This window comes from Python bivittatus, unplaced genomic scaffold (assembly GCF_059951505.1).
Source record: "Python bivittatus isolate LINGU-HERP-01145 unplaced genomic scaffold, Pbiv_v1 ctg000530_np1212, whole genome shotgun sequence".
Taxonomy (NCBI): domain Eukaryota; kingdom Metazoa; phylum Chordata; class Lepidosauria; order Squamata; family Pythonidae; genus Python; species Python bivittatus.
In genome coordinates, this window is record NW_028277085.1 from 10,900,888 (window position 1) to 10,928,542 (window position 27,655).

Consider the following 27,655-nt stretch of genomic DNA (forward strand, 5'->3'; position numbering starts at 1 on the left):
GGGGCAATCCTTTACATACATGGACAGTTATTCATTTTTCACAAAGAGGGAGATGCATTCTTTTTTTAGCCTTAGCCCAGCTTTGTTCCAAGGAGCTCAAAAGCAGAGCAAAGCAGGGCGATCAGCAGCCTTTCCCCAAATTTTAAAAGGCCTTCAACAGAGTTATCGCAGCCTTGGGTAGGAACTCTGTATCCCTTCCTTGCAATTGCTGTTGGGGAGAAGAAAAGGGGATGGACATAGGGCTGCCTATATCTAGATGGACACCAGATATCAGCAAAGGGATATGGAAACCGCAACTCTTTGCTGCCATCTGTGGGTGTCTGGATTTTTTTTTCCAGCCCTAATATGGTAGCCCTAATCAGAAAACCAGAGCTCAAGAGAAAAGGCTTAGCTGAGAAAGGCAGAATAACTTCATTTTCCGGCTTCATCAGCTGTTTGTGGCCCTTGAGTTTACTGCAGAGGGAATGTGGACCTTGGCAAAAAGAGAAGGAGGAGGGTAACAGTGATGGCATTACTATTTTCATCGTCACAAAGCACTGAACATTTCGAGTTGAGGGCTGGTGGGCGTTGTGGGACAAGGATTTGCGTACCATCTTGAGTTATGGGAAGAAAAGCTGGTTATCAATATGCTAACCCACATTTGGAGGGCTACACATTTCCCATCCCTGCACAACTAACCTATGGATGTGTACTGTGTAATAACAATAATTACAACAGCTGCATATGGTCTCAGTGTGCTTGACAGAGAAGAAATCCCTGTGTCTAGGAAACTTACCATCTAAAATCTAACACATAAAGAAACAAAAATGGGGAAATGGGGTAGAGATTGCAGGTTCCAAATACATTAGGGGAATGTCTAAATCAGTGTTTCTGAACCTCAGCAACTTTAAGATGAGTGGACTTCAACCGCTTGGCTGAAAGAGAAAAAGGGGACTTCAACATGCTCACTAGGGAATTCTGGGAGTTAAAGTCCGCTCATCTTAAAGTTGCTAAAGTTGAGAAACAGTAGTGTAAATATTATCCAGCACGTGGCACTGTATCAGTAAAAGCCTCTCTGATTTGGTAACCTTAAACCAGATTTGATTTTATTTTTTTTTATACTAGGGTTTCAAAACTTCCTCTAATTGCATTTTGAAAATAAATCATGTTAGGAGAAGTTCCAGCTACAAGGCTGCAGTAGTTTTCCCACCCTCGTATCACAAAACTTTCACTTCCAATCACATGTCATATGCTGATTTGCATGTGGATACTTCAGTACTGGTAATAGCTATTGACAAGGCTTTGAAGAAGAAAAATTCCACCATTGGGTGAAAAAGCTGAAGCTCTTTAGCTCATTATCAAGCAACAGACCACACATTCTTGAAAGCGCTGCTAAGAGTCAAGTCCTTCCTCTTTGTCCTGTGATTATTTTTCAATGGAAAGCTACAACTTCTTTTATGTTTACACCTTGGTGCAAGATTACTTGAAATACATTTGTCAAGAGACTCAGCTTGCAGCAGCCCCAAACAGAGTTGCTGAAGTCCTACGTAAAGCTGGATCTTCTCTTCAGAAAGAAGTTGAAGGCAACCTGAGACCGTACATTGACTTACTGGAGGTTCACTCTGTGGAAGAAGCCAGTAGCATTTTCAACCAAGTGATGGAAAATGAATTTGCTGATGGGAAAACTAACTGGGGGCGCATTTTGACAATATTCCTGTTTGGTGGAATCCTGACCAAGAAACTCCAAGAACCTTTGGCAAAAGAAAATCTGGATCAGGTTTCTCATTTCATCACAGACTATATCATAACCACCAAAGCAAAGTGGATCAATGAAAATGGAGGATGGGTAAGTCCTCATCCTGCTTTTTAGATTTGCTAGTTTCAGAATGGTAGACTAAAAGCTCACAGAAATGGATATTAATGTAATTGACAGCTCATAATTGTGCAAATTGGAGTATCTGCTGCATCTTTGATCGATTTCACAATGCTGAATTTTTGTGCCGACCCCACCACTTCTAGGGTACTGCATTTTTTGCTGAAACACTGCCTTATACCGGTTGTTAAGCAAACAAATATCCATAAATAAAAAGAACAAATATAAATCTATATTTATATTTATATTTAATATATTCACATCTAGATCATTTAATATATTCAAATCTAAATCATCTGTAAATGTATTTGTATGATAAGATGGAAAACTTACATTTTGATGACTAGGAGTATGAACGAATAAATATTCTGATAAATATTGTCTTATAAAATACAACTCAGTAGTACAACCCAGTAGAATTCTATCTAAAACTCAATTCCACAGAGTTCAATGGCTTTATTTCTAGGTAAGTATGGGTAAGATTATTCCTAAAGATCAGAAAAATTCACTAACATGGTAATAAGACTGTGGAACTCTGTGGAATTCTGTTTCTGAATGGGTAAGTGGCATTTATTAAATGCCACCTCGCTCCTTTTGGTTTTAATAACGTCTTCCAGGCAGCTTACAGGCAATGTATTTACAAAAAGTTGCATATTAAATGAAAGTCAGCCTTCTCTGCTTTTGGGTTTTATTTTTACTAATTATTTGCCTTGAAACATAGCAAAAAGGAAGAAAACACACAGTATTACCCGCAGAGAAACAGGAACTTGCAAAACGCCTGGCTTGTTTTCTACATTCCTATGAAACGTGGCAAAGGGTATTGGCAAAGTACAGTGCAATCTTGAAAATATTGATTTCCAATTAACCCAGCAACCTTTCTGGGATCTTCCACCGAACAGTACTCTACCTTCCATCATTTCAAAGACACGCTGTATTTAAGGGAAAGAAAAATGATCCTGCATTTAAGAAATCAGAACTCCCCCAAAGTAAGTCAGATAGAAAAAGACTCCTGGCTGTATCCTCTGCAAACCTAAGATGGCTTTTTCACTCTGAAGTTTGGGGAAAACCCCAAATCTTCCTTTCAGGTAGTTATAGCAATTCTCTATTCCTCTACATGAACAGTTCTATTAATTGATCCTGATGCTGCACTGAGACTTTGGTGTGGGTGTATTTGAGAACCACATTTACATGGTTTCCCCTTGGAGTTTCCATTCAGCTTCTACAAAACAGAACCAGGTTTCTGTATCAGAGAGGCTATTTCTCTACAACCATTTGAGCAACACTGTAATAAACCGTGCCTCATTTATTACAGCCAGCTTGGCTTCAGGCAATATGCTGAGCCATAGAATAACCCAAAGAACTGGGTTCATGTTACACTATTAAGGCCCAAATAAGACTTAATCACATTCCACACTAACAAAATTTACTGTGTTATGTGACACCAGCTGCTGAGTCTTCAGCTGACCTGGGGTAAGCCTATTGTATGAACACAGCCAGTCTTTTTCTGATTCTGCAAGCAGTTCTGTGACTCTCTCCAATTCTTCTTGCTGGGGTAAAAATCTTGGAATCATCTGAGGGAAACCTTAACACATAATTATACCTATACATCTGTCATGCCTGTGTGTATTTTTAAAAATTACAAGCTTCCTAGGTTTTTTTTTTTTTAAAGGCTGTTCAAAACTTTCCTTGACTCTTGCAGGCACCATGATACCTCTGAATCCACTAGATGGCACCAACAAACCTTTAAAATAAAAATAAAACCCTACAGTTGTTTTTAAATTTAAAAAAAAGGCATAATTAACATGTAACAAAAAGTGGCTGAACTCTTGCGAAAACAGATCTCATCAGATTTGGCTCATGTTTACCCTTAATTTGAAACATTTAAAATTATTGTTTTGACAGGAGGGTCGGCCCCCACGGCATGGTTTAAGTCATAAGATGCTCATCTCCTGAAAAGGATGTCAAAATACAGTGTGATTTGCAAGCCACAACAGCTGGGGTCACCCAAAACACTAGGTGAAAACCAAATAAGGCTTTATGTACTATGTACACAGCTTCAGATCTCAACAACTCTCAATAATCTCAATCTCAGTCTCAACAACATCACCCTCTCTCTCTTTGCTTGCAGGACAATGGCTTTATGACAAAATTTGAGGATAAAGGCTCCTGGATATCCTTATCCAGTCTGAAGACAAAGATCGTGGCTGTTTTTTCCCTCTTCAGTCAATATCACTCATAAACCCAGTCAACGCTTTCTTGAGGATGTTACATTGGGATGACTTCGGGAAACAATTCCTCTTAGTAGAAAACTGAGACTGCTTTATTAAGCTCAAGAAGGAAGGAGGGAGGAATACTACATTTTGAATTTTATTATATGTTATTTATAATATAGATATCGATATATATATTTGCCTTCTCTGGAAATGATTGCAGATGTCAGTGGGCAGTAAAGCAAGCGTTTTAGCAACTCAACACGGAAATTGTTTCTATTTGGCCAAGGGTGGTGCTCAAGATTTCTGAGAGTGGTGGGGCTAGTATAGGTGGGACTATGACACAAGCTGCATGGAGCCATGTTGTGTTAGTGTGTTCCACAAAAGTAGCCAGAGAGGGGTCTTTCTTGTTTGCAAACTAGCTAGCTGTTTCATGACAGACCCTTTGGTTACGAAATTTAAGCCAGTCTCAGTCCCAGAAGTAGGCTGTACAAGAAAATAATCACGCGGGGCCTGAGTTCACCTAACATGCTAAATCATGATTTCTTTAAACACAAAATAAGTCATAAACCACAATGGCTTAGCTCACAGGGTATGATAAAGTACAAATAAGCGAACCATTGTTACAACTTAGCGTGCTGCTTGGACACAGCTGTACTCAACCACAGCTCCCCCAGTCTTCACTGGGTGGACCACAGGCCTTATACTCATTAACTGTAGCCAGCCCTACCATTAAACATTGTTTGGGTCCACATATGCTAGATTATTGTTTGCTTAATTAGGGTTAACTGAATACATAACCATAACCTTGAATTATGAGATTAAATCATAACATGATGATAATTTGTTCAGTAAATAGGGACACTGAATGCACCAAAACTGATCATACAAAGCCAGAAGCTAGGGCTGAGCAAATCTCATTTCAGTAGGCCAGGAGCCCCTTCTGACCATCTCCCAAGATATAATGCTCTGTATTCTGGGCCTGGAACATTCTGGTTTTTTCCCTGAACCGGTCAGTCTGGTTCTTCCTGAAAATTTTAAGTAAATCTCTCAGAACAGTAGACTGGTTGTGGTGTTCTGGATGGGAATAGCCTGATCCCCCGAGCAGCTGGATCACCCTGTTCCAGGAGGAGAAGGGAATGTTTTGGGGAAAATAGTTATGTTCCATGCCTCAAAGTTTTGCACCTCCTCCTCCAGCTCTTTTTGTTTGTTTTTGCGTACAGTAATCACTTACCACTCCCCCAACGCCCCCCAAAATCTTATATATAATCCCGAGGTGTGGAAAGGTGGCCCACCCTGCCATAAACTGTGTCTTACAAACCACAATGGATGGGTGCTCACAATATACTAAATCAATTAAACAAACTATAAAACGGCACTCTCATTATACAAATTAAGTGGCATCATTAGCAAGCAGCAAGTTGGCTAAGAAGGGAGATCATGTGATCTCTAGGATGATCTATTATTACCAAAGAACTGCTTTCCCCACGCAATGAAAGCTACAGAAGAGGAATGAATGCATGAACCATTCCATGCACAGAAGAGTTGCTTCCAGCTGCTTTCTGCCCAAACTGAAAGATGCACGATTCGATGTTTGATGCACGCACAGAACAAAATGGTACGGGGACATCAGCAATGGTGGCCAAGTGAAAGGAAGGTTGTAGGGTGGGGAGTGGGGAACAGAAGCAGACCAATGGGACATTTTGTTCTAGGGAAGAAAAAAAAGAAGGCTGGCTATGCGTCAACCTTGTCCTACTCATCTTCCCTGTCTTTTGCTTCATCTACAGCAATGTTTCTCAACCTTGGCAACTTTAAGATATGTGGACTTCAACTCCCAGAATTCCCCAGCCAGCCACGCTGGCTGGGGAATTCTGGGAGTTGAAGTCCACATATCTTAAAGTTGCCAAGGTTGAGAAACACTGATCTACAGTGTAACTCAGATAACCAAATACTTCTAAGCTTCAGTTCTGCTGAGCTGTGGCTGACCTGGGACATCCAGAACTTCTGGGATGCAAGAGCTCATTCTGGATTTGAAAGCAAACTTTGTTTCCGATTCATGCATGTGGTGGAAAACATATGGGGCAACAATAACACAGCAAGACATTAGCAACCACTCCAATTTTAACACATTTTTTGGTCATGTACTGTTCTGTAGTGAACTCAGCAGACCTGGCTCACAAGCCACACCAAACTATGGCTTGATCACAATGTACTGAATAAATCCGTACTAATTACCTGCTGTTTATTATTACTTCAGGCTTTTGGAATATGCATCACCTCTCGTAGCTTATATTTTGTATATTAGATTCTTAATTAAACCTCTGTCTAGACCAGTGTTTTTCAGACTTGGCAACTTGAAGATGGGTGGACTTCAACTCCCAAAATTCTCCAGCCAGAATTCCCCATTCTGGAAGTTGAAGTCAGCACACCTTAAAATTGCAACTTTGAAAAACACTGGTCTAGCCTTTCTTGGGTAGCTAAGCAAATTCTTTTCGAAAACATCTTCAAAGAACCAGAATAGATTAACTTGGTTTTATTCCGCCTTGCAATGTTTAAAAACCACTTTTTGCTGTCAGTTCCCCTGCCGGAATGTGTATTTTTCCATAGTTGCATCAACTTTGAAATGCACGCGGGCTTTCTTAAAATCTACAGAACTCCGCCAGAGGCTTGTCAGAAAGAGGGCATAAAGAGAGGCCAGCTTAAATAAACAATCGTAAAAAAAACCACACACACACACCACCCAACCCCGTTCATGCGTTACAAGTGATTGACCGCATCATCTTTGGACTTTGGGGCTGTCTCTCTGCGTGGGCGCCTCTCCGACCCAAGCGGAGCGAGCGGCCCCTTTTCTCCCCGCTCTCCCGGCGCTCGGGGACCTGGGGAAGACATGCACCGTCCGCTCGCACCCTCCGCCGGGTCCGGGGCGCCTCCCCGAGGCCGGTAGAAGCGGCGGCTGCCCTCGCAGGCCCATGGAGAGCCCGGAGGAGGGAGGAGCCGCTGCAGCCCCAGCCGACATGGCTGCCCTCCACGCCGCCAAGCGAGCCCTGCGAGCGGAGCTGAAGCGCCGCCTGAAAGAGCTGAGCGAAGCCGAGAAGCTGCGCCAATCGCGCCTGCTGGCCGGCAAGGTGGGTGGGCGAGCGGGCGCTCTCCTTCTCCGGACCGAGGCGGTCTCCTCCAGGTCCCTCGCAGCCGAGCGTGGAAAGCGCGAGAAAGTCCCCGGGGCTGTCCCGCGGACCTCTCCAGCGCGCCCGGAAACCTGGGCGCCCACGCGCGCCTCGAGGCGGCGAGGGAAGAACTCCGCATACCCGGGGATTTTCCCCTCCCGAGAATTTTCCTCGCGCCCCCCCCCCCCAGCCCCATACACCACCAGGGCCTCCTTCCAAGGGAGGGAAGGAGGGAGGGTATTCGGGAAGGGGCAGGGGGTGGGCGCGGATGGGATTTGGCAGCGCGCTCCGGTGCAGAGCGAGCGGTGGAAGACAGCCAGCCAGCCCTCGCTGGCGTGAGTGGCGGACGGACTGAAGCCTTCTGTCCTCTCCCAGGGCGAATATTCAGGGCTGAGGCCTGGCTGTGTGTCACTGTTGCCTATTCCGACGGAAATAAGAAGAGTTATTAACTGCTTAACGATGACGGGAAAGACGAAAGTTGAATCAGGCTTGGAAAGTCTGAGCCAGAGCTTGGGGATGAGAACCTACTTTAGGTGGTGGCCCCATTACCCACTGCACTCTCACTGAGCACACCACATTTCAGCTTAGAGTATTGGGGGGAATCCAGTCTGCGCTGGCACTGTCTGCATTGGGTGTGTGTGTGTGTGTGTGTGTGTGTGTTAAGAAACACCGCATTGATTGACCTAATCTTCACCACTTTCCATATGGGTGTTGTGAAGGCACCCGCAAGAATGGAAGAGACAGATCTTGCCTTCTGTTGATGCCATATTACTTTGGTCACTTTGAGGAAAGCAGTGGATTCCAATAAACCCACTAAGTCCAGTCCTGTAGTTGGGTTATTAGTGTAAGAGCCCAACATTCCAGAAAAGTGGGTTCATTATGCTAAACTACGGTTCTGTTAACACGGATTTCAGTCAGTGAAAGCACAGCCATTGATTGAGGTCTTACAGTATGCTAAGGCAGTGTTTCTCAACTGTGGCCACTTGAAGAGGTGTGGACTTCAACTCCCAGAATTCCCCAGCCAGCATGGCTGGCTGGCGAGTTCTGGAAGTTAAAGTCCACACTTCTTCAAGCGGCTGAGGTTGAGAAATGCTGTGCTAAGGAATAATAGGGTTTGTTTTGAGCTTCATCTTTTAATCCTGCCATTTGTTCATGAGCTCAAGGTGGCCTTCCTCCCCCATAGCCCTGTGAGGTGACTTGGGCTGAGAGATCACGAGTGGCCCAAAGTCTCCCAGGGAGCTTCCATGGCTGAGCAGGGACTAGAACCTGGCTCTCCCCACTTCTTGTCCAACAGCTTCACCTCTGCACCACACTGGCTCTTGGGCTGAGAGGGAAGGCCTGGCCCATAGTCATCCAGGGACCTTCTGTGGCTGAGGAGGGCTAGAACCTGGGTTTCCCCACTGCTAGTCCAATACCTTAACCACTAGTTTGTAGGCCATGATTTATGGCATACTCAGCTGATGCAATAAACAATGGTAAAGCAAACTATAACTGTAAACAATACATTCACTTTTAGATCGTGTGGCATGATATCCTGTACGGTACAGCTTAGCACTATACACAAAACAAGCCAGTATATCATAATTTAAACCTTATAAGGCTTTAAACTTATTCTTGTGCTAGAGCTCTCTCTGGGGGTGTTGCCTTGAGACTCCTTAAGCTTCCAAATGGCTGCTATTCCTAATGAGGGAGCATTACAATCCATCAGGGTGACAACTGCCTCACAGAACACCTAACATAAGCTTCGTCCTCTCAGTTTGTTTTACAATGGTCTTTGGGGCACTAATAGTTTCTGTGCGCAGCTGAATTTAGTTTCTTTCAAAGCTGCTGTGCAATCAGTGCCTTCCAAGAAATAATGTTAAGGGAAAATTCATCCTTCATTCTGAAAATGAAAATTTGGGTTTTTTCCCCTGTTTTCATTCAGAAACTAAGGGGATATGAAATTGACTAGCTTCAGTTCCCCTATAAGACTAGTTGTGAAATTGACTAGAATAGGCAAAGTGCCAAGCAGATCATGCTAGGAAGAGCAAGTTCACCCAACCTAGGAATCACAGGTCAGGAAAGACTGTTCTCTTTCAAAGAACCACCACCACCACCAATTACATAATGTGTGGAAATGAAGGAACAATAATCTGACGTGTATACATTTGCAAAATGGGATCCCTCCCAAATCAACAACCAAATATTACAGCAATTATATTCTGCAGCTACGCAAGAATCAGAGAGAATCAGAAGTGAAATTCCTGAAGCTGGCCTGTACGCTTACAAACTGTAGCATGCAGGCAGGAGGAATGATTTTTACACTGGGTCATTTCTAATTTTAAATTATCTTACCTTGCCTGCTAATAAAGCTGAATGGCACATAGTGGCCAGTATTAAGATGTGGATATATTATAATATATTTCCAGTTAAATCAGTGTTATTTAAATACAGCATAACCTTCCCTACTCTCAGCCTTGGGAAATAAGACCTTATTTTAAAATGGACATTTCCATACCTCTGAAGCCCTGGAGATCAAACTAGAAACTGTACTAAGATTTTCAAAACTCTCATCTTTCTGGACTAGCAATAATTATTAATGCAGAATCAGAGCATGCAAACCAGTAGGACTTCAATCACAAAAGCAAACATTAATCAAGTGAAAGTAGCCAATCATTAATTAAATAGCAGCAGGATAGTCAATCCAGTGCAATTATTCTCCTGAATATTAAGATCTTTGGAAAATGAATATTTCAGAGAAGAAAAATGCCATTCAAAATAAATGTTCTCTCTTCTACCTCATTTCAATTTCCTACCATTTCAGTGCTTGGATAATTTCCCAGCACATTTTAATCTATCTTATCATGACTGATAGCTTTATAGTACGTATACATACCCCTCAGCTAGACATTTTGCAGTGCTGAAGTGCTCAGTAGAAATGAAAGGATCAAGTCCCTTTGGAAAAAGTATGTAATATAAGAAGTGTTGTAAACCCTGAATTTGCCCTGAATCATATATTATTTATTTGATTTACTCCCCACTATTCTGCTCAAACTAGCCTTCAGAACAGCTCAGAAAATTAAAAACACACCAAAAGTTAACCACATCAATGCTAAGAATTAATTTAAGACGAATTTAGAGATTTTCTGAATGTTAGGAGAATAGAGGGTTAATGCATCCTAAAGGAATGCGTTCTATTCCCTGACAAACCCCCAGATACAAAATTGAGACACATTAGAGTCAATATCCCATTTTGTTTTATGGTTTTAATTGCTTTAATTGTAGATCTGGATGTTGTAAGCTGCCCAGAATCTGTTGGAGTGGGTGGCCATAATAAATTGAAACAATAATAATAGCAACAACAATAAAAATAGGAATCTCTGGAAAGATTGGGGTAGAAAAATCTTGTCCAGATTTATTGAAGAGCACAGAGAACACAGAGAACTCATATTTTCATTCATTTTCCATTTAGGACATTGGGGATAACCTCTATTCCTCTTTTTTTCATGCCTCCTCTTCTCCTCCAAGAGCTGAAACACTAGGGCAAGTCAGAATAGCAGTGGTATATTCTTCCCATCTCTTCCTGGTGGGAAGTAAAGAAATAAAGTATGCTAAGACCAAAACCTACTCCCAAACTCTTAAAAATAGTCTTTTCCCATTTTGACATCCCAGTGTCTTTGGCTATATGTTCCATCTTAGTTGTAAACTCTGGCCATGGAAAGGTGGCTAATCTGCTACTGTGGATGTGACTAATGAAGCTTAAAAATCCAGATTTAGAGCATCTGCCTATGAAGAAAGATAGTTCTCTTTCCAGAGGTTTGTTAAAAACTAGGTTAATATGTATCCCAGGAAGTCCAATGCCAACTAGGCCTAGGTCAACTCAATGAACTCAACATATTTATCTAAGAACAAGCAGGGGGATGTTCAGATGTGGCAGATAAAATGAAATATGGAGATAGCTATTTCAAAATGCACTATTGGAAAGTTAAAATCTTAAGAACAGTTTGCTACAGAAACTTACCATATGGATGTGAGGATCACTGGACACTTTGCAGTATGATTTAGTCATGATTTTTTGTCAGTCACCTAAAGATAAATGAGGATTTCAGAGTCTTATTTCTGAAGAGGCAACTGCTGGAGAGGAATTGGCAATGTAAACTGATCCATCAGTAGCTTGACCTCATTTTGTAGTCTCAGTTACTTTAATCCTATGCCCACTTCACATAAAAGCTCTTTTTTTAATGCTGTGGTGATTTTGCTTACATCCAGCACAGAAAGCCACCCATTGTGGCTTAGCAATTATATGCCACCCAAGCCATCATAGCTTGTTCAACCAACCATGGTTTAAAAAAGTGAAATTAGTGCTAGGCAAAGAAATTCTCATGTATGCTTTTCTATCAGTTCTTATTCGAGTTGATGGAGGAGATTTTGCTTTCGAAATTCCTTTCAGGAAAAGAATTTGGGTGAAATTCTCATGGGTGGATGAGGGCATGTTCTTGCATGCACTTAGTTATGAACTGGCCAAGAATAAATGGCTCTTCTTTCATTGTAACATCATTTCTCCACTACTGCAGTCTTTTGGGCTTCCTGGTTACCATTTAATCACAAGGAAAGGCATCCAGAAAGGAACTCCTTTCACTGGGGGATTGATTGATTGATTGATTATTTGATGGGGAGGGCAGGCTTTTGTCCGTACTGTCAGTCATTTCTGCAGTGAGAAATAGTTGGGCATTTTCTCCTTCCCCCAAAGAAATTAGGAGAACTCACTAACCCAAATTCACTGCCCACAAATTCACTGGAGAATGGTCTTTTTTTGCCCAGGTGAATTCTGCATCATGCTGACCAAGGTTTAAGTCATGAAACAAAATGGGGTAAAGCTACATTTTAGAAGTGGAGAAATATAAACCTGAGCGCCTACCAGGGATGAGGTGTATCCTTTGTTCTCCTGTCCCACCAAGGGAACAGGTATGATTAGGGTAGCCTGAAAGGGATCTTAGTAGGTAGGGATAAAGAAACCTGGGCGCATTTAGAAATGCTGTATTAAGCAGCTACTGTAAAGTCTACAGCCTCCTAGACAAACTGAGCTTTAAATACACACAGTGGTTTCTTTTTCCCATTCATAAATCTGATTGCAGACTCTCCTTTTCCAAAAACAGGTGATGGCACATCCCTGCTACCTTGCTTCCCAGCGCATTGCAGTCTTTCTGAGCATGCCGGATGAGGTCCGGACCAATGAACTTATTAAAGACATTTTTCAAAAAGGCAAAGAGTGCTTCATTCCATGGTACAAGCCCCACAGCAGCCACATGGACATGGTCAAGTTAGCGTCCTTTGAAGAAATTGCCTTGCTCCCTCTGACATCCTGGAATATCCATCAGCCAGCTGAAAATGACGTGCGGGAGGATGCACTGGCAATGGCAGGTGAGTTTGGGCGACATGGCATTGTGATACAGGTGGGATGTGGCTTACTCCTTGACATAAAAAGAACAAAAGCAGGCATCGATTTGCCAAAATATTTATATGCACTAAGTTCTAAGTATAGATGTATGTTTAGGAAGGAAGACAACTTTAATTGGGTTCATATATTATGCCAAGCCAAAAGGCTGTTGGTCTGTTTGCTGCTTAGCTTTAGATGCCCACAAGGTTATTCATTATAGCTTATTCAACAGAATGTGGCTAAAAATCCTGGCTCGGTGCAATGTGCAAATAGAGAACCATCTATTCTCTACATTCCCACAGTGGACCGGCAACTTCAAAATCTCTGCTCTTTGGTGCTTGTGTCAACCAGAAATGGACTTCACAGCCCTTCAAAGAGAAAGCACTGCAGAGTCAGGAATACAGCCATGATACCTTTGATAAGGAAATATTTCTTCCTTTGAAAGGGAGGATAAGATGATGCTCTATGAGGCCATTGATAGCCTTGCTGGATGTGGTGTTACAGCTGCAAGTTTAGATTAAGACAATGGTAAGACGAGGTCAGGCTGCCACTTGGCTAGCAGGTACTGACCTTTCTTGCAGCCCGATCTGCCTTGTTGTGATGAAGAGTGGGGTGAGTCTGGAATGCCATCCTTTGGAGGAAAAGCAGAGGAAGAACATCGATACCTAGAACTGAAGCCCTTCAGCCCTGTGCACGCTGCTGGGCTTGCTTCCTCTATGTTCATCAGCAGCTCAGAAGCAGCTTGCAAAGTGTTCTTTGTACCTGCATCAAATCTGTTTTGGATGTGGGAGGGTGGAAGCCCCTAAACAAGCAAGCAAATAAGTTTTAAAACATTGATTGCCTTTTGGAAGGGGGTGGAGGGACAAGAGTGCTACCCAAAACATCTCTCTCAGCTTCCCCCAACCTAGTATCTCCAAGCATTTTAGGACTAGCGCACTCAGGACTCTTCAGCCAGTGGGACCCCTGTGAATTCTAGGAACCGCAACACATCTGGAGAGTGAATTCTGGGAACTAAAACACATCTGAAGAGTGAATTCGAGGAACTGAAATATATCTAGAAAGTACCAAATTAAGGGAGGCTGGTTGACATAATTGCTTGTTGCCAATGGAGGAAGTGAAAACAAAGCATCAGGATGCAGGATCCACTGTATTTTGATAAAATGGAATGGCTTCAACTGATTGGGAGCACCAGTGTGATTTTCTTTCAATGCAATGTTGTGAAAGGGGCAGGGGGATTAAATGCAAAAATTAGTCTTTTAAAAACCACCTGTCCTCCCCAAGCCTATGAACTGGATGGCTCCCTCCTAAATGTGTTTGAAAATAGAGTGAACTGAATCAAGCTATTCACATCCAGATTGGTGTTTTCTGGAGGTTTTGGGACATACACGCTCTGAACATTCCCGGGTATTAAACATTGTGGCCATGTTGCTGAAAGATTTAAATAAGATATGCATCAAGTGACAAATAGATGTAGCACATATGTTAGAAGTAATGGGCTGTTACATATAACTTCCTGATGGGAGACAGAAAATGTCCCCAACAAGATTGCAAAGTGATTGTCTGGACTAACAGATTTCTCCCTTTCAGGAGGGTTGATTAAAACTTTGAGTGCAATGTATATCCAAGTGTAAGATTAATAAATTATTTTTTAAAAGACCACTCCGGTCATAAAAGACTGTGGCATGAAACAAAATTGAAAGTCAAGGCTCGGCTTTGGATGTAAATTGTATTTAAAAAATGTTTTTGAAGTTTGGAAGAAACCTGTGCTGAAAGATAATGAGTTGCAATTCTTCTATCAGTCCATCAGTGGAGCAAAGAGAGATCTGGATTTTAGAAGACATTAATATTCTAGCAGAGAAACTTTTGGGGGAGAAAAATGGAAAATCTTAGCTCAGTATCTGTTTTGGCTTGTTTAAATTGAACTAAGCTTAAATGAACCTCAATGAATCTGGTTTGTTTATTAACAACTGTTTAAATTAGGAATACACAATCTGTGCTTTACTACCCCCATTTCTCCCAAAGTTGCTCAACTGTCATTGTTAACTTGGCAGCAGGGGAAAAATCTTTGAATTTGCAATTCAGTGCTGATCCCATTTAAAATGCCAAATTGAATCGCCTTTCTGAAAATCAGAATTAAAAATAAGCAATTTTCAAATTTAAAAAATCAAACTGAATGAAAAGTGTTTAGATCAGTTTGGTGATTTGGTTTGGAGCTTTGGAGATTCAAATAGTCAAACTGGATCAAACCAGTGATTCATAGCGGAGCCAGATAATCCATCTGCATTAAACACATGATGAATAATCATCCTAATTCAAACTGAACCACGGTTTACTCAATTAGTCCTAGTTTCTAGATTCATTTGACACACTGAACTAACAATGAATGGTAGAGACTGGCCAGTGGTCTGATCCAGCAAGGCACTGCTTATGTTATCTCCTTACTGGGCTGAAATATGATAGGCTAGTTGTGGGTAATGGGTTGTATGGATATACCATGGAGATGCAGGCTTGGAGATTAAAATCTGCACAGTTGGTGAAATATATGAAAATCAATGGCAGAGTAAAAATGGCTTGTTCTTACTGGGACATGTGCAACAAGAATTTGAGTGAGCTTTGCAAACCAGCTGCAATTTCCCCTCCTTACAGATATATCTGAGTAAATACATGCCAGGACCAGCAGATGGCAGGGTAGAATGCATTAAGAAATGAGGCAGACTGACACTTTTTCTCCCCCTCCCACCCCTGCCCAGGTATGGTATAATTCCAACCTTGTTCCACATAGAGGAATTTATCTCTGGCCTTGAGAAGGAGGTGGGAGAAGGGAAAGAGTTACTCAGCTCCAGGGAAGTAGAAAGAGTGAGAAAGAGAGTCAGAAAAACGCAGCCTTGACCTTGCTGTCCTTAAAAGGGACAATGAAGATTTTGGACAATTTTTTAAGATTCTGTTCATATACTCTGGAACAATAAAGTTGCCTTCCTGGAAGACCTGTGGTGCTTCTTGACCTGGTCTATCTCAAAAGGCTGATACCCCATCATTGCAGTCATAGTCCAGGGCAGAGAAATCTGCAAAGCCTTGCATTAGGGCTCACTTTCATTCTTGCATAACAGGAACAAGAAAACAAATGGGGTGGGCTGGGCTGAGAACAAGCTGATGGACAGAGAACATTCTTCTCCCCCTCCTTCAGAAAGCCAGAACTGGGCGCAAAACAGATTTCAGAAGCAGAAGTCCTTTGCCGCCCTGCATGTGATAAACCTGTGACACTCCTTTCTACAAGACCTAGGAACAAAAGTTCATGAAAAAGGGTAGCTCTCCCTAGGAAGTTGCCTAAGCAGCAAGAACAGCATTACTTTAAATATGTAGAACTTAACCATGGTGAAGACAGCTGTGGTGAAGCCTTCTGCTCAGCTTCCCAGAAACAGCTGGCCACTCCGCTTTGTTCATGTTCTCACCTCCCCACATCTTTCTTCTTTTTTGTACCCTTCCAGATTTGTTTTCTTTGCCATTGTCATGTTGTCCTGTCCTGTTTTTTGTGTTTTTGTATTGGTTTTTGTTCTTAATGTTTTTTAACCATTGTAAACCACCCAGAGTTGCTGGGAGTTGGGTGGCCTATACATTTAATAAATTATGATGATGATGAACCCCACTGCAGGACTAGGTGGCTTTTCCCTCAGCTCCAGGAGGGTTGCTCTAGTGTAAACTAAAGTGATCAGGTGGGGAAATGACATTTATCAATGCTAGCTGGGGGAATATTATCCTTTTTAAAATAGGACTGCTTGTTCCTTATAAATGTAGAGGGTTAGAGGAGGAATTAGTGAAGTTTAAGGCAGGGATAGCAGATGTTCATTAAAGGACACGTTGACTGTTCAGCTGCTCTACTGAATGCCTTTGGGAAGTCCTATTGTGATCAGGTTCACCCCATCCTTGAAGCTACAACCAACTGTGGCTTATTCAATACACTGCATAAATCATGGGGAAGCAAAACAAAGGCTTCACATGTGGCATGAACACCTCCAGCATAGTGAAATCAAAAGGGGGGAAAACGGTCTCTGTAATCTCACGTTTTAAGGGAAAACCTGCCATCCCCTAAAAATCTTTAAATTAATCCGTTGTGCTGTTTTATCCCATCCTGCCTTCTGGACTGAACAAAACTTTGCTTAGGATAAATATTGCCATCCAGTTGGTAAATGCTCTTGTGCACACTGAAGTTTTGATCCTTCTTTGGACAGGCACCGAAAGCTGAAAGACAGGGGCCACCAAAAATGCCAAGGGGATGTGCATTCAGTAAGATGCATGCCGTGAGCTTCCCTAACATTCTGGAATGAGCATCTCTTATGTAGAAAAAGTTTGACTTACGCCCACAACAGTGATCACTCTCTATCTATCTGAATTGGAGGTTTGAGATATATAGAAATGAGGCAAATCTGAGTGGAAGCTGTGCTTTATTATTTGCAAACCTGGAAGAATTGAGCAGGAATTCAGTGTTTTGTTTTGTCTTGCTTAAGCTCCAGATTCCTTTTCTAACATGTTCAGAGAGATGTTTACTTAAGGCTACGTTCCCATGTTTATTAAATAGAGGACTCTATTTAAATCTAGTTTGTCTTGGTAATTACATTTTTGCTTTTGACAGCTGCTCCGTATGTACCATGTTACAAAACTGGTGTTATTCCTGAATGGACAGGGACAAGATTTTGCTGTTGCTCGATTAAAGAAGTAGGCACCAGAGCTGGGCACAAATGGCCTTTTTGAACGTCTCCACCAAATTGGCTGCACAATTTCTCTACATTTCTCTAGAGGGAGAAGAAAATCTCCAATAATTTGTCAAGCCCCATGTTCTTTTGTGACATCTTCCTATGGGACCTCATGGGAATATGAGAAGTCAGGAAGGTTGCCAATCACCTGAGAGGTGATTGTGCAATGAAAGATGGGACGTTCAGATGCATTCCTAGTATCACCATATTCCTGAATAAGTGTGCAAGAACACCACACTTATCCACAAGAATTCCTCTGAAAGTGTATCCCATAAAAGACATTTTGAAAATAAATTGTTTCGCCACAACAAGGAAGAATCAGCTGGAAAACATGCAGGAACATTTCTCAGCCCTCATTACAGAGACTCATCAAATAAGAATACCCCTTGATCAGTTATTATCTATTTATACTCCTAGAACCTGAAAGTAGGTTGGTGCTCAGTGGAGGAGCTTCTGTGCAAAATGCAGTTTAATCAGAATGCAATGCTACACATAATTACCTGGGAATAAGCTCTACTAAGCCCAGTGGAGTTTTCCTTAATAGTAACTGCATTGTGTGTCTGTCAAGTTATTTGGAGGCTAACAGGATTGTCCCTTTGCAAAGCAAGACTACAATTCACAACATAAAATGTTGCTATCTGAGAATAACCTGCAGTTTACTGAACTAATAACTGTCCCTCAGTGTCAGGAAGAGGATAAAACTATAATAATTTGGGGGGGGGGGGTATTCCATGCTACTAGAATTACAGTATCTATTTGATCAATCTAGTTTAAATATATTGATATTACATATCCTAGCTTAAAGAGGCAAAAAATGGTCTGCTTCAGAGCAGGACAGACATACCTGGAGCAACTGATCTGCAGTATTTCCTTTTCTAAGATCCAGGATTGTTCTAAACCGTCCAGTTTCTGAGGATCCACTTCAATGCCTCATCTCCATTAGAAGAGTTCCAGCCACATCTGCTTCCAAATTACAATGTTGAACCTTTCCTGGATTGGAGATATATCAGTCAAATACAACGTCCCCGATAAACCACCCAACAGATTTTTAGAAACAACATTATTTTGAATCAGACTATTTGTATGGAAGTCAAGCACAGCAAGGATCACAAGCACAGGTGAAAAAAACCAGGAGTGGATTATTGTTTGAATGATACTTTTCTTTCTGATGTTGAAATTTCTGCACTGGGTACAATCTCAAAGCTAACCACTTCTTTAATTCTGTGCCTCCAAACCAGCATTATAAAACTTAGGTTTACTTAAGGATTAACATGGCCTTTTCAGACTCAGGACCAAAAGTAGTTCTGATTTTTGGGAGGGAGATTGGGGCATAAAACACCCACTTCACTCCTTAAAATCTTCATCAGCTCCCCAACACAAAAATACTAGGTCAGTTTTTTTGTCCTAAACCACTTTGAGGATCATAAAAGATCTGCTGGCTGTCCACATTTCTGGTATCCCTACCCTAAACTAATGGTCCCCTACCTTGGTGGGGAATTCTGGGAACTGTAGTCTCAACACATCTGGAGGGCAGCAGAAGGAGAAAGTGTGTCTTAATTCACAACTGATCCTTGACTTTATCTGGGGGGGGGGTTCATGTTTGTTGTAGAAGACAATCTAGATTTTAGAAGCCCAACGAATGTCTTTCTCTATTTTAGAGCAAACAAATATAGGCTGAAAATGCAAATTTTAATTTACCACAGCAAAGAATAGAAAAATGTAGAAACTCTGTACAATTTCTATCTGATAAAGAAACAGAAACAAGGAAGAAGCAGTTACACATTTGTGAACAGCCACCCATGGTAGCATAGTATCTAGTTTGGCCTAAAATATAAATTATATGTTAGGGGTGTGTGAACCGGACAAAATCTGATTTGAATCAGTGAATTTGGATTTGCAACCTGATTTGGACTTCAACTGTAATTTGGAGGATCAATCCAGGGGAAGGAAGAAAACATTTCTGCACTTGTGCAAACTCGTCTATTCTATTTGATTCAACAATTCCAATAATTTGCTGCTTTGATTTGGAAATCTGATTTAATTTGGGGATTCAATCAAATTGCCTTCAAATCAAGTACCTGAATTGGACAGTCAGACACCTCTATTACATAAAAGACCAGCACCCAACATTTGGGAGGATTTAATCCATATTAGTCAAAGGAGGAATGGATTGGCTCTGCTTCTTTCATTCACAAATCATATAAGGTTTTTTTTCCTTTTAATCAATTCAACTGAAGAGCCTTGGCAGAAGATGTGAAAACACCATGACAGTAATTACATATAGAGCACCCATCCAAGTGCATTGATACCAATATACAAATAAATTGCAGCTCCCAGCCAGAAACAGAAATAATTAAGCGAGAGGAAGCAATTTAGTTCCAGCCTGGAGATGTTAAACTAAAAAGCTTACGTAAGGAGGAAAAAGATGCGGGCAGAAAGCTGATGCCCCCTGCTGGTGGTGTCAAATCATGTGTTGAGTTGATGGAAAGCGCGTCCCAGGACCACTTCTCATCCCTGCTAGCATTAAAAGAAGGCATTCAGGTCCATCCGTAATTTTTCGGCGTTTTAATCACTTTTACAGAGCTAGCATATGAATCACCTACAGTGGTTGGGCACGCGGTAGAAATTTGCTAGTGACTCCATCTTCGGTATTCAGCCAAGTTGCTGGAGCCAACGTGGGAAGCAGAGGCACGTTTCTCTTCCTCCCTCTTGTCGTCATCAGTGGAAATGACTCAGCTTACCTCGGCCTTAGATTTTCTGTAAGCCGAGCGTGGGCAAACTCTGCTGCCCGGGCTGCACTGAAGGTATTGTTGAAAGAATTCCTGAGGTGCTGCCTCAGTCTTTGGTCCTGTAAAATGGGAATAAGAACCACTGCTTTATTAATACATATCAGTAATTATACGCGCTAAGTGGGAGTTACTCTTCAGTTGCTTGTGCACAGTTGGGGCAACCTTAAATGCAATGGGCAAACTACTTCTCTGTTGCAGCTCGGGTCGTCTGGAATAGTTTTCCCCAAAAATCTGCAGGGGTCCCACCCTGATGACATTCAGAAAGTTATTGAAAACCTGGGTCTTCTCTCAGCCTTGAAGCAGGGTAGGGACTGCACCTCTGTATAATGTTTTGTTCATTTTAGAGAGATTGCCTTCTGCATACAATTTGACCTGTTTCTTATTTTTTTAATGGTTTTGCGCTCTCGCTCTTAGCCTAAGACCTCCAGTCATTTAGAATCCACCAGCCTCTCAATTATATCCAGTGAATTATATTAGATAAATACATTATTCCAATATTTAAAGAATTCCTCTAGTTTTTGCAGTCTCAGGAATACATTGGCCATACCTTCCCCTCCCATTACTGTTGTATTTGCAATCACAGGGACAAGAAACTTGTCTTTCATTTTGAAGTGTGATTTTGAAATATTTATTAATCTTGAAAATGTTGTTGCGGGGGAGGATGAATATTCTTGTTTCTAAATTAAAAATGAAAAAGCAAAAAAGGGCATGGACAGAAACCACTGAAATCCACAGAAGGCTGGATCATACTGAACTTTAATACTATTGCCAAGACCATTACTTTATTTATATTTCAGTTTTCCTGTTTTGATAGATAGGCTCCATATTTATTTTTAGTCACTCTTTGTTGTTTTATTTGATTTTGTCTGGACTTTTTCTGTCTTGTGCCAAAACTTTTTCTCTGCTGCAAAAAAAAAAGCAACCAAGATGATAAGTTTGTTTCAATAGGCTGCTCTAACTTGTACTGCTCCATTTGTTTCAAGTGTCCCTTTGGCAAATCTTCCTCCGTACTGAATAAAGCAGAGCTACATGTCAGTTGCCTTTGAATGCAGCACGGGCCCAGAATGCCAGTCCGTCCCTTTGCTCTTCCTGGCAAAGATAACTGCATCCATTCTGAAAGCAAATGGGACAGCAGCAAAATCTGGTCCCTTGTGTGGGTTTGAAGGTAGGATGGCAGAAACATCACCACTGGGCTGAAATTTCTCCAAAGCCTTTCCCACGAAAGAAGCTTCTGGTTTTCTACCTTATTCTCAGGGAGCTAGAGAATTTCCTTCAAATTTCTCTTGGTGGGCTAATTGAGCATCCTTTCTTATTGGAAGTGCTGGAGGGACCTGATCTGGTGGTGATGTTTGCTATAACACATCTCTCCAACACTGTGGACTTTCCTTGGCTGTCTAAAACTCCTCTTCCATTGAAGGCATCCCCTCTTATTTTTTCCATTAGTATTGGATGGAAGAAATTAGAAACCAGGAAGACTGCAGATTACTGGAGAGAAAATTTCACAAACACCCTTTGGCCTTCTCAGAACTAAGTACATACAAGAACACACTCTTTTAACTAGCTATATATTTTCAAGTGTGTGAGTGGTGATGGGGGGGGGGGAGAAACCACTTTTACAAGCGGAAAAAACATTTACCAGTTTAAATTGCAATTTCAGGGTTCCATCCAGAAGGCTCTTGATGCTACTGACAGGTCCATGCTGAGATCTTGATGTTTCTCAACCAGGGGTCTGATCTGCAATTAAACCTTTATTCCTTTTTTATCTGACATCTAGCCAAATGCTTCAGCAGTTGCTGTTGTTTCCTTTCCCATTGCCAACCCCCTCCGAGAAAAAAGCAAATATATATCAAGGGCAGAAACTGAGTTTTTATCTTATTGATTACATAATAGATCAATTGCAGAATTAATTATTGCTGGGAAAATCTTGGCAGAAGAAATAAATTGCCCACTCTTGCAGCTATCCTACTTAACCAGTCCCCCTCCCCAAAAAAACAGCCTTAGAGGTGAGAAGCGTATTCAGACAAATTAAAACCAGAAGGGAAAACATCTTCATGGTGCAGCTGAGTGCAAAAACCAAAAGAGGAAAAGAAATGACAGCCGAAGGTGAAAAAATAGTTTTAAGATGATATTTAGCTGTTACTATATGCAAGTCTTTATTAGGGGCCCTTAGTTGCTTTTCCCCACATTAATGAGCCCCAGTCACTGAAAAGTTGCATTGCTGTGACCTCAGAATCCAAGTCAATCAGCTTGTTCTAAGTCAAAACTGGGAAAAAACATTTTATTCCTCTTCTTGGACAAATCAGGGATAAAATGTTGATGAAGATTCTCAGTCATCCAGGTGGAGTTATCTGGAGGTTGAGTCATGGCAACTGGACTTCTTTTCTTTTTGACTTGATATGTTTCGCTGCTTGGACAAGCAGCGAAACGTATTGAACCAAAGGAAAAAAAGTCCAGTTGCCATGACTCATCCTCCAGATCAGGGATAAAACAAAAGTGGAAAAAAATGAAAAGTGAGTTTGGTGTTATTTCACCCCAAATGCCTCCTCTCTTCCACAGATGGTCTGGATCTCATCCTGGTGCCAGGGCTTGGTTTTGACACCACAGGGAACAGGCTGGGAAGAGGAAAGGGCTATTACGATACCTACCTCCGACGGTGCCTGCAGCATCCGAAAGGAAAACCGTACACAATTGCCTTAGCTTTCCATGAACAAATCTGCGGTTTGATCCCCGTGTCTGAAACTGATATGAAAGTAGATGAAATTCTCTTTGAAGACTCCAAGCAAGAACTTTGATGAGGAACTGACCAATGCCTTTCACGGAATTTCTAAATAACTTCATTCATGCCTATTCACAATTGGGAGGTTCTGTGATTAACCTTCATACCAATACCTCAACTCCATACTTCTCTTGAGGATGGTAGTACCACCAATTCCTTCCAGTAGGGATACTGGGAAGTTCTTAGGAAGAAAAATCCAGTATTTTACAGACACTAATATAGCTGGTATTTTAAAACTTTGTTGAGCAAGACAGCATCAGTCTTCCCCAATGAGTGTATCCTCCAGATGTATGGACTTCTGCTCATAGAATTCCCCAGCCAACGTGGCCATTGCTGAAAATACTTGGAAGTACACACATCTAGAGGGTGCCTAGATTAACAAAGGCTGCCCTTCCCCTGCCAAAGCCCCTTCTTCGGATATTAGCCAGTTGTGTTAAGAGGGTGGGACTAATTGTGTAGTCTTTCTCACCTGAGTAGCACCTTCCTACAGATATTTTGGGAAGTGCTTCTAGGGACAATGAATACAAGAAAGGGGATTTTAGGATAGCGTCTTATACTCAAGGTACCACATATTGGGTTTAATCCAGGTTTGCTTTATTTATGATTTAGTGACAACCCCAGTTGGATGAGTTCACCCAATATACTAAGGGTAGCCAAAAGCTAAGAATGGTTAGTACAAAGCCAGCCTGCAGCCCAGGTCCTTGAGGGGTGCTTATCCAACTTCTACTCCTGACTGATTCTTCCCCACCTTGCCATCACTGAAAATACTGGTAGTTGAAGTCCACACACAGGGAGGACAGGAGGGAGGAGGAGTGTGCACATCTCCATACTTATAGGAGTTAGTGGGAGGGGTGCGTGAGCGAGCCAAGTAGTTTTGTGTCCACTGTCCTGAGACTCTCATAAAGCAAGAAGGATGTTGTTCATTCCAGACTACATTGTTTGTTGCTGACTCCTAGAGAGGAGGATTTTTTTAGCCTTTTCTAGAAATACCAGGAATCAAACCTGAAATCTCTTGGGAGCAACGCAAAACATTCTACCCCTAAACTCCAGGTAACATCCTAACGTTGGAGGACCTGGGACATCAGCGGAGCTGCCCAGGAATGAAAAATGGGAGCAAGTTGGCACAAACCGGGGAAGTAAGAGAATTCAGGAGTGAAACTCCTCCAACCCACTTGGCTGTGAAGGGAAATCGTGGGTTACCAGCATCTGTGACTCAAACATTTGTCCACCAGCATTAAGTGCATAAAGACAGAAACATCTTCAGGGTTTAAGTGCCTGCTTCCACTATCGTCCCCTACAGTAGAGCAAATTAATCTGCTGCCAACTGACTGCCCATTATTGTTCAACTCCCACGGAAGGTGTCACCTGTGTGAAATGGAACCTGCTAATTATTTTGACAGATGCATCACAGAGGACCAACCCCCAAACCACTTTCCCTATTGCCGTTGCCTCTAGTAATTGCTCTGATTAACAGGGAAGTCTTTAGAATGCACAGCCTATTCCAAACACCGCTTTCACATTCTCTTCTCGTCCCTCCTTAAGATCTGCATTCTTGGAGGAAAAAAAGAGTTTTTATTTTAACGCAGTCTTAAGGTTTGAGGTTCCCCAAGGACACGCGTGACAGTTAACAGTACTTTTAAAAAAATTCTCAAGAATGAAGTGTAGCTTTCCTTAAACCAGATAAATTCTTTTATTAATTAGAAAGTCAATCCATTAATTAACAGCAGAGCTCAGAAAGCTGTATACACACCCCCACAACGTGTCAGATTTTAAGCTCTCTCCAGCCTGCTCTTGGATACACACATCACACATTGCTGCCACTATCCCAGAACAGAGAATTATTTAGGTGGGCAAGAACCACACTTAACATGGGGTGGGTGAATGGGGGTGGGACAAAGAAATAAAGTAGGAGGAGCTATATCATGCACACTGGCAGAAGCAACATCTTCCATTTGTCCTGATGTGGGGGGCAGGGGGAGTGTTAATTTTTGTTTTCTTTAAAAAATCTGTTATGCCTATTTTTAGGATTACACTGCAGTTTCTTTTAACACAGGAAACTTTCACTGATTTCCAGCAACTGAGATGAGAGAGGGTTCCAGGAGGCATGGAAATAGGAGTTTGGGGCTGCAGGTTGCCTGTTCCTGTTTCGAATGGGGAAATTATCTGAAACCCCAAAGCAAAGGCAAACTTCCAGGTCTCTCCTCAACAGAAGCTTCCCAATGGGAAAAAAAGACAACGCCCCCCAAAGTCATTGATTAATTATTTAGGATCTTTAACAATTACTCTACCAAATGAAGGAGAATCACAGTTAATATGAGGTGGGTCATGCCACTGTAACTGTTATATATCAACTGAAAACTGAAGCCTTTTTCAAAGATATGCTATTGAATTGAATTCCTGGTGACTTCTTGGACACATCCATGCTAGTTTTCTTGGCCATATTACAGAAATGGCTTCCCATGACCTGGTTTGTTTGTGTTTTTACTTCCCACTCTAGCCTACACACAAACTTTGGGGGTAGGGTGGGGGTTGGCATACGTATGGTATATTGATCTTCTATAACAGGATTATGGATCTCCCAAGAGATCAACTGCCCTACGAACTGATTTCATAGATGCTTCCTTCTAGAGGGCATCAAGATTACTCCAGATTGGAATTGGAAGCTCTCCTGTAAAAGTCTTCTATTATCAGCTTTTCTCCAAGAGGAGGGAACAGAAACTAGGAACGCAGAGGACTTCTACCAAATATGGTAATAATGATGATAGTGATGATTAAGTACATTAGCTCTTACATTAATGTACAATGTACATTAACAGTACATTAGCTTTTCTCTTGGAAATAGGCTTTCAAGAAACTATAAAACCAACAAAGATGTTGATGTGCAGCTAATTGGGAGAAGCATGTCATCTTCATAAGGTTTTTGTAATTTCCCACTGTGTTCCACAGAGACATCTATTCTCTTTGTCGTAAATTGGTTTTGAACCTCCGTCACACTGATAGCAAGTCTGTCTTTTGAATGTCCTAATGTTAATATGCAGATATGCGAGACTCTGACCCAAAATGGCTGTTGCCACTACAAATTCAGTGGCATTTTGATTCAGCTGACACAAAAGGGATGGGATTCCCCATATCCATTACCGTCTTAAGCTCCCAGGGGCCAGTCTGAAGCAGAACCCTTGTTCTGAAGACTAAAATGTAGAACCCATAAATCATGTGTGCAGAATAAAACTACGTTATCCTTAGTTTCATCAAATCAATCCCTTTCAAGTTAACTTTGCTTTTTATCTTTCATGGAATTTTCATTACCTCCTTACCACCAAGGACGAGATGAAACTCTTAGCTTTGTTGTTCATCTACCTAATCTTCTGTTCAGTTAATGGGTTTTCATTGCCAGACTCAACCCCCCCCCAATTTTTTTTTCTCTCAAGGAAGAAAAAACCACTACATCTGTGGGATGGAAGAATATGAAGATTCTGCAGATCTGAATTGGGTCCAAAATTCCCAGTAGTCCTAGCAACAGTATCTATTCAGAAGTAAATTCTTACTTAGGTGCTCAGTCAAAATGCTTTCTTTTTGGGCCAATCCAACACCCTGCACTTTTGGAAGGGAAGAAGGGTAGTGTCCCCAAATCTGAATGGATCTGTCCTTGCAGACTTGGAGAAGCTGGGTCAGTGAGACACATGCAGTGGTGCCACCCCTTTTATTCTGATTTTGTACAGGCCTCATAAACCTTCTCCTAGATAGATGCCCAGGTATATCAGAGGTGACTTATATCTTCTTCCTGCTTTCGGACCAGGTTCTTTTCTGTAGCCATCATGATACATTGCAAATTATCAGAAATGTCCTAATTGAGCAAATGGAGCATTTATGGATAATGCTTTATCCAATAATGTGTTTCACTCATTGTGTGATAATTTTTAAATGTAATAATTGATCAAAATATAATTATGGGTGAAGGACTATCCCATAGGCTTTTCTTCTAGATAAGCGTACATAGGACTCCTCCTTAAGTGATTGAAAATGTAAGTACAATCTCAACAAAATGAAGTAGCTAATACTCATGTCTGTGTCTCTGAACTATATAAATACACCCCCCCACACACAGAGGTACACACTTATACATACATATATTTGAGACCCAACACACACATGCACACAACCTAAGAGCATTAATAATTGGAGCAGTGTACTGTTAAGCAGCACACTGCTCCAATTATTCTTACTAATGAGTTGATAATGATGATTAATGATTAATGATAATGATGATAATGATAACTAATGATCCAACAGGATCAGCCCATGGCTAGTTTATCATGTTGCATGAGTTAACAATGCTTAGAACAAGCCGGAGTAGAAGCCACAGACCAATTTTAGTTTCTTCCACTGTTAAGTTCATAATGTGCTGGACACACTCAACATTCCACAGAAATTAGCCATCCTGCTTTGCTAATCAAATCCACATTGTAAGCCAATAGCAAAATGCACAAGTATTCTACTCATTGACTAGGTTTAACATAATGCTAAGGCACCATTTTAAAACCATGATTTGTTAAGCAAACAAGTGTGTATCCTAAGTGTGTGTCAGTAGATTGCGTGTACTTCATCATCAGTGAGATACAGGCAATGGTAAATTCTTTCATTCATATTTAAATCTACACCTTTATTCCCCTGCACGTATCCAACCATTTCACTCCACAAGA

General features: G+C 41.5%; 2 protein-coding genes across 2 annotated transcripts; both read left to right on the forward strand.

Moving 5' to 3' along the window:
- Positions 1-1,205: 1,205 nt before the first annotated feature.
- Positions 1,206-4,816, forward strand: BCL2A1 (BCL2 related protein A1). The gene is made up of 2 exons (XM_007440667.4): positions 1,206-1,825; positions 3,981-4,816. The coding sequence occupies exons 1-2, from the start codon at positions 1,415-1,417 to the stop codon at positions 4,089-4,091; spliced, it is 522 nt and encodes a 173-aa protein (XP_007440729.1). The 5' UTR covers positions 1,206-1,414; the 3' UTR covers positions 4,092-4,816.
- Positions 4,817-6,846: 2,030 nt separating this feature from the next.
- Positions 6,847-25,418, forward strand: MTHFS (methenyltetrahydrofolate synthetase). The gene is made up of 3 exons (XM_088148652.1): positions 6,847-7,187; positions 12,362-12,626; positions 22,736-25,418. The coding sequence occupies exons 1-3, from the start codon at positions 7,032-7,034 to the stop codon at positions 22,969-22,971; spliced, it is 657 nt and encodes a 218-aa protein (XP_088004778.1). The 5' UTR covers positions 6,847-7,031; the 3' UTR covers positions 22,972-25,418.
- Positions 25,419-27,655: the final 2,237 nt, after the last annotated feature.

Excerpts from the sequence above, each read along its gene's own strand:
- BCL2A1 (XM_007440667.4), top strand. The coding sequence starts at position 1,415 with ATGGAAAGCTACAACTTCTTTTATGTTTACACCTTGGTGCAAGATTAC. Across the intron at positions 1,826-3,980 it reads TCAATGAAAATGGAGGATGG|GACAATGGCTTTATGACAAA; the intron begins GTAAGTCCTCAT and ends CTTTGCTTGCAG.
- MTHFS (XM_088148652.1), top strand. The coding sequence starts at position 7,032 with ATGGAGAGCCCGGAGGAGGGAGGAGCCGCTGCAGCCCCAGCCGACATG. Across the intron at positions 7,188-12,361 it reads CGCGCCTGCTGGCCGGCAAG|GTGATGGCACATCCCTGCTA; the intron begins GTGGGTGGGCGA and ends TTCCAAAAACAG. Across the intron at positions 12,627-22,735 it reads GGATGCACTGGCAATGGCAG|ATGGTCTGGATCTCATCCTG; the intron begins GTGAGTTTGGGC and ends TCTCTTCCACAG.